Below are 10,095 nucleotides of genomic sequence, written 5' to 3'. Positions count from 1 at the left end.
TCTCTGCCATTTCTTACAGCCCTGGGCCGACCAGTTTCCGTCTCAGAGTCGAGGGTGGGGGGGGCTGGAAAAGCGCAGCGGGGTCAGGCAGCATCCGAGGAGCGGGAGAATCGACGTTTCGGGCAAAGGTCCTTCATCAGGAATGAGGCTTGTGGCCTGGAGGGGGGGAGGGGGGGGCTGAGAGATGAATGGGAGAAGGGGAGTGGGGTTGGGGGGCTTGGGGGGGGGGGGGGGAAGGCAGCTGAGAATGCAATAGGTAGATGAAGGTGGGGGGGGGGGGTAGAGGTGCTAGGTTGGGGAGGAGGGTGGAGCAGATGGGTGGGAGATGGACAGGTAGGGCAGTTCAAGAGGGAGGTGCCAAGTTGGCAGGTTGGAGGTGGCGCAAGGTGAGGCGGGGGGGGGGGGGGGGGGGGGGCGAATGAGGGTCGGAGGGTCACGAGGCGGACGATGAGGCGCTTTTCCTCCAGGTATCGGAGGGCAATGGTTTGGCGATGGAGGAGGCCCAGGACGTTATGGGCCATAATGGAGGCGTGGGTTTGACAGGGGGCAGGAACCGGGGCTAGATGTTCCAGGGTTTAGAACGTTTAAAAGGAACAGGGACGGGGGAGGGGTGGGGGGGGGGGGGATAAAGAGGAGGGGGGGTGTAGCATCGCTCATCAGAGAGTTCATCACAGCTACAGAAACGATTTGTCGACAGAGTCCGGGGGCGGGGTTGGATGGGGGGGTTGGTTTCCCTTCCTCAGTACGTAGACAGGCCGATATGAGGGGAGCGGCCATTTTGGATTTGGTCCTCGGCAACGAGCCAGGACAGGGGTCAGGGGGCAGCACTTTGGTGACAGTGACCGACACATTTACCGTAGCCTTGGGGAAGGGAAAAGGAGCGGTTACCGAGGGAAGATATTTAATTGGGGGGGAAGGGAAATGATGACGCCGTCAGGGCAGGGGTTGGGAAGGACAGACTGGGGAGCAATTGTTCCACAGAAAGGGCACAGCAGACACGGGGGGACGGTTTAAGGAGCGGTCGTTGCGAGAGCTGCACAAATTTGATTCCTCTGAGACGGGTAAGAAGGGGTGAGATTAAGGAGCCTTGGATGACGAGAGCAGAGGGGCATCGCGCCAAAAGGAAGATGGCGACTTACGCCAGGTAGAGGAAGCAAGAATCAAGCACAGCTTTAGAGGATTACAGGCTTGCTATACAGGAGCTCAGAAATAGACTGAGGAGAGCCAGGAGGGGGCACGAGAAAGCTTGGCGGGAAGGATTAGGGACAACCCAAAGGCGTTTTACTGATCCGTGAGGAATAAGAGAATCAGGGTGAAGGTCGGGCTGGTCAGGGATAGCGGGGGGAACTTGTGGGTGGAGTCTGAGCAGATCGGGGAAGCCCGAAATGAGTTTGTTGCTTCAGTTTTCCCCAAGGGAAAGGACCTTGTCGCGAATGAGAACTTTGAGGAGCTGGGAAACAGGCTCAAGGTCGATGAAGTTGATGTGCTGGAAGTTTTGGCCAACATTATGATTGCTAAGTCCCCAAGGCCAGATCGGATTTATCCCCAGGGCTGCTCCGGGAAGCGAGGAAGGAGTTTGCTAAGCCGCTGGCGAAGATCTTTGCCTCCTCACTCTCCACGGGAGTCGTACCGGAGGGTCGGAGGGGGGGGCGAATGTCCCTCTTCTCAAGATGGGGAATAGGGGAAAATCCCTGGCAATCACAGACCCGTCAGTCTGATGTCTGTGGACTGCAAGGTTTCGGAAAGAATTCTGAGGGATAGGACTTTACGACTATTTGGAAAAGCATAGTGTGTTTAAAGGCGGCCAGCATGGCTATCTCAAGGCAGGACCTGCCTCACAAATCTTCTTGAGTTGTTTGATGAGGCAGGTCAATGAAGGTTGAGCAGTGGATGTGGTGTATATGGACTTCAGCATTTGATAAGCTTCCCTAATTGTAGGCTCATTCATAAAGTCAGGAGGCATGGGTTACAGGGAGATTTGGCGGTCTGGATTCAGAATTGGCTGGCCGACAGAAGGCAGAGAGTGGTTGTAGATGGAAAGTATTCTGCCTGGAGGTCGGTGTTGAGGGGGGTCCCTCAGGGCTCTGGTCTTGGGCCTCTGCTCTTTGTAGTTTTGATCAAGGACTCGGATGAGGGGGTTGAGGGGTGGGGGTTAGTAAATTTGCAGATGACACCACGGTTGGAGGTGCCGTCGATAGTATAGAGAGCTACTGTCGTCTGCAGTGTGACATAGACAGGACGCAGAGCTGGGCTGAGAAATGGCAGATGGGGTTCAACCTGGATAAGTGCAAAGTGATGCATTTTGGAAGGTCGAACTCGAATGCTGAAGATAGGATTAAAGACAGGATTCTTGGCAGTGTGGAGGGACAGAGGGATCTGGGTGTGCAAGTACATAGATCCCTCAAAGTTGCCACCCAAGTGGATAGGGTTGTTAAGAAAGTATATGGTGTTTTGGCTTTCATGAACAGGGGGATCGAGTTTAAGAGCCGCCAGGTTTTGCTGCAGCTCTACAAGTCCCTGGTGAGACCACACTGGGAATATGGTGTCCAGTTCTGGTCGCCCGACTATAGGAAGGATACAGAGGCTTTGGAGAGGGGGCAAAGAAGGTTTACCAGGATGCTGCTTGGACTGGAGGGCTTGCCTTATGAAGAGAGGTTGAATAAACTCGGACTTTTCTCTCTGGAGAGAAGGAGGAAGAGAGGAGACCTGATCGAGGTGTACAAGGTAAGGAGAGGCGTGGATAGAGTCAACAGCCAGAGACTTTTCCCCAGGGCAGGATTAACTGGCACGAGGGGGGTCACAGTTTGAAGATATTAGGAGGAAGGTATAGAGGGGACCGTCAGAGGAAGGTTCTTTACCCAGAGAGTTGTGAATGTATGGAATGTGTTACCAGCGATGGTGGGGGAAGCAGAGTCTTTGGGGACATTGAAGCGACTGCAGGACTTGCACATGGGGAGCAGGGAGATGAGGGATGAGCAGGTTCGGTTATTTTGTTTTAGCTTCGGAATATTCCTTGACACAACATCATGCCGAAGGGCCTGTTCTGGTGCTGCACTTTTCGACATTCCAGGACCTGCATGTCCTCGGCAGAGTGGGAGGGGGGAAGTTGAAACGTTGGGCCACGGGGCGGTGGGGTTGGTTGGTGCGGGGTGTCCCGGAGATGTCCCCTAAAGTGCTCTGCTCGGAGGCGCCCAGTCTCCCCCAATGTAGAGGAGACCGCATCGGGAGCAACGGATACAATGAATGAGATTGGTGGATGGGCAGGTGAAACTTTGATGGATGTGGAAGGCTCCTTTTGGGGCCTTGGATGGAGGTGAAGTGGGGGAGGAAGTTCCTGCGGTGGCAGGGGAAGGTGCCGAGAGGGGAGGGTGGGTTGGCTGGTGGGGTGGGGCGGGGGGGGTGGACCTGACCAGGTAGTCACGGAGGGAACGGTTTTTCCCGAAAGCAGATCGGGGTGGGGAGGGAAATATATCCCTGGTGGTGGGGTCCGTTTGGAGGTGGTGGAATTGGCGGAGGAAGGGAGGTTGGGGACCTGGGCGGTGAGGACCAGAGGGGTTCTGTCCTTGTTGCGGTCGGAGGGGTGGGTTTTCCAGGCTGGAAGTGCGGGAAGTGGATGGGATGGGTTGGAGGGCACCGCCAACCGCGTGGGAGGGGGGAATTGTGGCCTTTGGCGAAGGAGGCCATCTGGTGTGTTCTGGGCGTCTCTGGGAGGAGATGTGGCTGGGGGGGGTGGGGGGTGAGGGGGGGGGGGGGGCAGAGGAGTTGGGGAACAAGGGATAGCATTTTTAAAGGAGGCAGGGTAGGAGGGGGGTGTAATCCAGGGAGCTGTGGGAGTCAGTGGGTTGGTGGAAAATGCCCACATTTCCCAGTGGGTGGTGCCAGGACAATCATTGATGTCGCGGAGGGAAAAGGTGGGACTGTTCCATGTCGCCGACACAGAGACAGGCAAAGCCTGGGGCCCACGTGGGTGCCCATGGCCAACCCTTTTGGTCTGGAGGGAGTGGGAGGATTCGAAGGAGAAATTGTTAAGGGTGAGGGCCAGTTCGGCCGAACGAACGAGGGTGTCGGTGGAAAGGGGATGTCGGGAGAGGCAGAGCTGGAAGGTTTGGAGGCCCTGGTCATGGTGGATGGAGGTGTAGAGGGATTGGGGATGTCCATCGTGGTGATGAGGCATTGGGGGACAGGGGAGTGGGAGTCTTGGAGGAGGTGGAGGGCGTGGGGAGGAGGGGGGATAGGTGTCTCGAACCTATGTGGGGAGTCCCTGAACCAGGATGGGACAGTATCGAGGTTAGATGGAGATGGGTTCGGTTGGGGCAGGAGCAGGCTGAGACAATGGGTGGGCCCGGGGTGGTCAGGCCCGTGGATCTTGGGAAGGAGGGAGAACCGGGCGGTGCGGGGTTCCCCGACGATGAGGTTGGAAGCTGTGGGTGGGAGATCTCCTGAGGTGAGGAGGTTGCACACAGTCTGGGAGATGATGGGAGGTGAGGTCGAGGGGACGGTAGGAGGAGGAGCCCGCGGGTTGGTGGCTGGCTTCAGTCGGCCAGTGGTCAGTGCGCCAAATGACCACTGTGACCCAGGGATGTACAGGTTAGGGTGGGATTAGCCGTTGGAAATTGTCCCATAGTGCCCAGGGATGTGCAGGTTAGGGTGGATTGGCCGTGGGGAAATTGTCCCGTAGTGCCCAGGGATGTACAGGTTAGGGTGGGATTGGCCATGGGGAAATTGTCCCGTAGTGCCCAGGGATGTACAGGTTAGGGTGGGATTGGCTGTGGGGAAATTGTTCCGTAGTGCTCAGGGGATGTACAGGTTAGGGTGGATTGGCCGTGGGGAAACTGTCCCGTAGTGCCCAGGGATGTGCAGGTTAGGGTGGATTGGCCGTGGGGAAATTGTCCCGTAGTGCCCAGGGATGTACAGGTTAGGGTGGATTGGCCGTGGGGAAATTGTCCCGTAGTGCCCAGGGATGTGCAGGTTAGGGTGGATTGGCCGTGGGGAAATTGTCCCGTAGTGTCCAGGGATGTGTAGGTTAGGGTGGATTGGCCGTGGGGAAATTGTCCCCGTAGTGCCCAGGGATGTGCAGGTTAGGGTGGATTGGCCGTGGGGAAATTGTCCCCGTAGTGCCCAGGGATGTGCAGGTTAGGGTGGATCGGCCGTGGGGAAACTGTCCCGTAGTGCCCAGGGATGCGCAGGTTAGGGTGGGTTGGCTGTGGGGAAATTGTCCCGTAGTGCCCAGGGATGTACAGGTTAGGGTGGGATTGGCCGTGGGGAAATTGTCCTGTACTGCCCAGGGATGTACAGGTTAGGGGGAGACTGAGGGGGTGACCTTATAGAGGTTTATAACATCATGGGGGGGGGACATGGAGAGGGTAAATAGACAAGGTCTTTTCCCCCTGGGGTGGGGGGAGACTGAGGGGGTGACCTTATAGAGGTTTATAACATCATGGGGGGGGGGGGACATGGAGAGGGTAAATAGACAAGGTCTTTTCCCCCCTGGGGTGGGGGAGTCCAGAACTAGAGGGGCATAGGTTTAGGGTGAGAGGGGAAAGACATAAAAGAGACCTAACGGGCAACTTTTTCCCCCAGAGGGTGGTACGTGTGTGGAATGAGCTGCCAGAGGATGTGGTGGAGGCTGGGACAATTGCAACATTTAAGAGGCATTTGGATGGGGATATGAATAGGAAGGGTTTGGGGGGGATATGGGCAGGTGGGACTAGATTGGGTTGGGATATCTGGGTCAGCATGGACAGGATGGGCCGAAGGGTCTGTTTCCAAGCTGTCTATCTCTATGACCCTCTGGCTCTAAAGGGGAGCTTCTTCTTAACCAACATAGCCACTCCCCTCCTTCTGGTTTGAAAAGATGAAAAGTTAACCCAATCAAGACATTTCTTCTGTAGTTTCAAATGCTCCCTATCAACCAAGTGTCTCTCGTGGGTGACACGGTGGTTAGCACTGCTGCCTCACAGCGCCAGAGATCCGGGTTCAATTCCCGCCTCAGACTGTGTGGAGTTTGCACGTTCTCCCCGTGTCTGCGTGGGTTCCCTCCGGGTGCTCCGGTTTCCTCCCACAGTCCAAAGCTGTGCAGGTCAGGTGAATTGGCCATGCTAAATTGCCCGCGGCGTTAGGTTCGGGGTATGGGTGGGTTGCACTTCGGCGGGTCGGTGTGGACTTGCTGGGCCGAAGGGCCTGTTTTCACACTGTAAGTAATCCAATCCAATCTCCTGTAACACCTTCTCCTTTCTGAAACCCGAAAGTGCCTTCTTCCTGTTAATTGGCGAGTGGCCTCCCCTTGATGTTCCAGGTACACTATATAATCAAGTCACTCGCCATAACCTTCTGCAGTAATATTTAGACTCCGGAGAGGAGGAACCCAAATTACAAAGTCACCTTCGAGTCGCATGGACCACTGAACCTAAAAAAAAACCCACAGAAACTAAAGCCACTACAGTTACCAAACCTACAAAAGCTATCCGAGATTAGATATAACAGAAATCAAAAACTCAAACCGACATCTCAAGCGCCAATGCCGCGGAACTGGGGATCTCACATCCCCCCCCAAAACCTCTTCCCCCACAACTACTTGTACACACCAAATTGTTCAGCCAAAGTTAATTTGTCCACAAAGTTGCTTGCCTTCTCCAAAATGATCCATCGAAGCACACCCCCCCCCCCCCCCCCCCCCCCCCCACCCAACCCACCCCTGGATACCCTCAGAGAGTACCGGATCCCCAGATCTCTTGGCGCCATCACAGGGATTTTCTCTTCCGGACCAGAGCACGTGATCCGGGAGCCCTCGCCACACCGGATCCTCCCCCCCCATCCCCACCGGATTCTGGAAGCTTCCACGAGTCTCTCCGATAGGGATGGAACCGCGCCACCGAGCCTTGACTCAGACCCGGCCTCCGCGCCGCGACCCGGGGAGCCCTCTCGGACCAGCGTTCCGAGTCGAGGGGACATTCGGCAAGCAGTCCCTCCACATATTCTGCCGGGGCCGCTCTCCGTCTTTACCCTCAGGCAAGCAGGGGCCAGTCTCTCCTCTGTCTGCTCGCCTGACATCCCGCGGGATCTCGCGCGGTCTGCCACCAGGGCTTGGTCAGAAATTGAGTCCGAGGATCCTGCAGGCTGGGCCACAGTCCCAGGCCTCAGGCATACCTCCTCCCCCTGCTTCGGCATCCCTGGACTGGACGCAAGCCTTCTTCGGACTTTCCGGGATCGCCGCCATCTTGGATTCCCCCCCCCCTCCCCCAAAACAAAAACATCCTGGCAACTTACCCAGGAAGTTTGAATTCAATGGTAGACCTAGGTCCAAGTGGCCGTCCACCGATGTCGGCCGTGGCAATCGTCAAAAGAGAAAAGCCGGTTGCGAAATGGACTGGACAGTTACTTCATTCCCCCCCCCCCCCCCACGATGGGAGATGATTTAACATCACTTCAAACAAGTGATGAAGGCCACTCTGCCTGTGCTACCCCTCTGCAGGGGTCACGGCATCCCGAGAGGCCGGGAATAGGCCCGATTCTGGGGAACACCAAGGGATGTGGAAATCCGCTCTACGGGCTGAGAGATGGGCGGCACGGTGGCTCAGTGGTTAGCACCGCTGCCTCACAGCACCAGGGATCCAGGTTCGATTCCTACCTTGGGCGACTCTCTGTGTGGAGTTTGCACATTCTCCCCATGTCTGCGTGGGTTTCCTCCGGGTGCTCCGGTTCCCTCCCACAGTCCAAAGATGCGCAGGTCAGGGTGAATTGGCCGTGCTAAATTGCCCGCAGAGTTAGGCGCATTAGTCAGAGGGGAATGGGTCTGGGTGGGTTACTCTTTGGAGGGTCGGTGTGGACCGGTTGGGCCGAAGGGCCTGTTTCCACACTGTAGGGAATCTAATCTAATTTAAACTGCATTTATTTCAATGCGAGGGGCCTAACAGGGAAGGCAGATGAACTCAGAGTATGGTTAGGAACATGGGACTGGGATATCATAGCAATTACCGAAACATGGCTCGGGGATGGGCAGGACTGGCAGCTTAATGTCCCAGGATACAAATGCGACAGGAAGGATAGAAAGGGAGGAGGGGGAGGTGGCATTTTTGAGAAGGGATAGTATTACAGCTGTGCTGAGGGAGGATATTCCCGGGAATACATCCAGGGAAGTTATTTGGGTGGAACTGAGATATAAGAAGGGGATGATCACCTTATCGGGATTGTATTATCGACAACGCCCCCTGACCTGTATCCCACCGCCTCCCCCCACCAATACTCGGCAGGAAACTGAGAAACAAATTTGTAAGGAGATCTCAGCTGTCTGTAAGAATAATAGGGTGGTTATGGTAGAGAATTTTAACTTTCCAAACATTGACAGGACTGCCGTAGTGCCAAGGGTTTAGATGGAGAGGAATTTGTTCAATGTGTATCCAAGAAAATTTTCGGATTACAACAGGATCTGGGACCAGATGGGCCAATGGGCTGAGAGGTGGCAGATGGAGTTTAATTCAGATCAATGCGAGGGGCTGCATTTTGGGAAAGCAAATCTTAACAGGATTTATACACTTAATGGGAAGGTCCTAGTGAGTGTTGCTGAGCAAAGAGACCTTGGAGTGCAGGTTCATAGCTCCTTGAAAGTGGAGTCGCAGGTCGATAGGATAGTGAAGGCAGCGTTTGGTATGCTTTCCTTTATTGGTCAGAGTATTGAGTACAGGAGTTGGGAGGGTCATGTTGTGGCTGTACAGGACATTGGTTAGGGGCCACTGTTGGAATATTGTGTGCAATTCTGGTCTCCTTCCTATCGGAAAGATGTTGTGAAACTTGAAAGGGTTCGGAAAAGATTTACAAGGATGTTGGAGGGTTTGAGCTACAGGGAGAGGCTGAACAGGCTGGGGCTGTTTTCCCTGGAGCGTCGGAGGCTGAGGGGTGACCTTATAGAGGTTTATAAAATCGTGAGGGGGACATGGATAGGGTAAAGAGACAAAGTCTTTTCCCTGGGGTGGGGGGGGAGTCCAGAACTAGAGGGGCATAGGTTTAGGGTGAGAGGGGAAAGATATAAAAGAGACCTAAGGGGCAACTTTATCACGCAGAGGGTGGTACGTGTATGGAATGAGCTGCCAGAGGATGTGGTGGTGGCTGGGACAACTGCAACATTTAAAAAGGCCTCTGGATGGGGACGTGAATCCTTCCTAAAGGTCTGCACATCCCCAAGGCGCTATATAAATGTAAAACTTGCAATTTTTTTTCTGAATTTTTTTTGGTTTATTCTCTCTTTGCATTCGGCGATAAACATTGCAGAATTGTTCTCGGGGTTGCTGTGGGGGTGGTGGCTGACACGTGGGGGGGGTGGGGGGTGGGGGTGGGGAGTGGAGACCCCCAGACTGGGGGACAGCTCTCAGTCTCCAGCAGCCAGCGGAGCTGGGAGGACTGGGAAGGACTGCCCGTCCATCCCGGCATGCGCCACGGTAGCGGGGGCCCAATGGGAGCCGGGGAACGGCGGGCGGGGGGGGGGGGGCGAGTGGGAGCGGCGGGACTACAATCGACGTCAGTAAAGGACTACAATATGACGTTATTTCCGGCGAACGGCAGGGGCGGGACTACAATCGACGTCTGTAAAGGACTACACCGTGACGTCACGTCCGGGCGCGCGGCAGGGGCGGGACAACAGCGACGTCAGTAAAGGACTACACTGTGACGTCGCGTCCGGCGCACGGCAGGGGCGGGACTACAATCGACGTCACGAGATGACTACACCGTGACGTCGAGTCCGGCGACGGGACTACAAACGACGTCAAGGCGAGGACTACAACATGATGTCACGTTCGGCAACGGGGGTAAACGGGACTACAAAGGACGTCAGGGCAAGGACTACAAGATGATGTCACGTCCGGCAACGGGGCTGGCGGGACTACAAATGACGTCAGGGCGAGGACTACAATATGACGTTACGTCCGGCAACCGGGCCATGGGAACTACAAACGACGTCAGGGGAGGACTACAACATGACGTCACGTCCTGCGCACCGGCGGCCAAACAAAAAACCGCGCGTCAGCCCGTGGTGACGTGTCTGGGGGGGGTGTGGCGACGGCGCGCCTTGGACGACGGGAACGTTTGTAGTCTCCGGCCCGG

The 10,095-nt window shown here is 55.8% G+C and overlaps 1 protein-coding gene across 1 annotated transcript in view; it reads left to right on the top strand.

Annotated features, from left to right (window-relative positions):
* Window positions 1-9,421: 9,421 nt before the first annotated feature.
* Window positions 9,422-10,095, top strand: part of znf827 (zinc finger protein 827) — a 138,783-nt gene continuing 138,109 nt past the window's right edge. Inside the window, exons 1-2 of the mRNA XM_072580594.1 lie at window positions 9,422-9,638; window positions 9,684-10,075. Of these exons, the coding sequence (XP_072436695.1) occupies window positions 9,422-9,638; window positions 9,684-10,075 (609 nt within the window). The remainder of the gene's footprint in view (window positions 9,639-9,683; window positions 10,076-10,095) is intronic.

The sequence above is a fragment of the Chiloscyllium punctatum genome, chromosome 1, assembly GCF_047496795.1.
Source record: "Chiloscyllium punctatum isolate Juve2018m chromosome 1, sChiPun1.3, whole genome shotgun sequence".
Lineage (NCBI taxonomy): Eukaryota > Metazoa > Chordata > Chondrichthyes > Orectolobiformes > Hemiscylliidae > Chiloscyllium > Chiloscyllium punctatum.
This window is presented reverse-complemented; position numbering and strand designations above follow the sequence as displayed.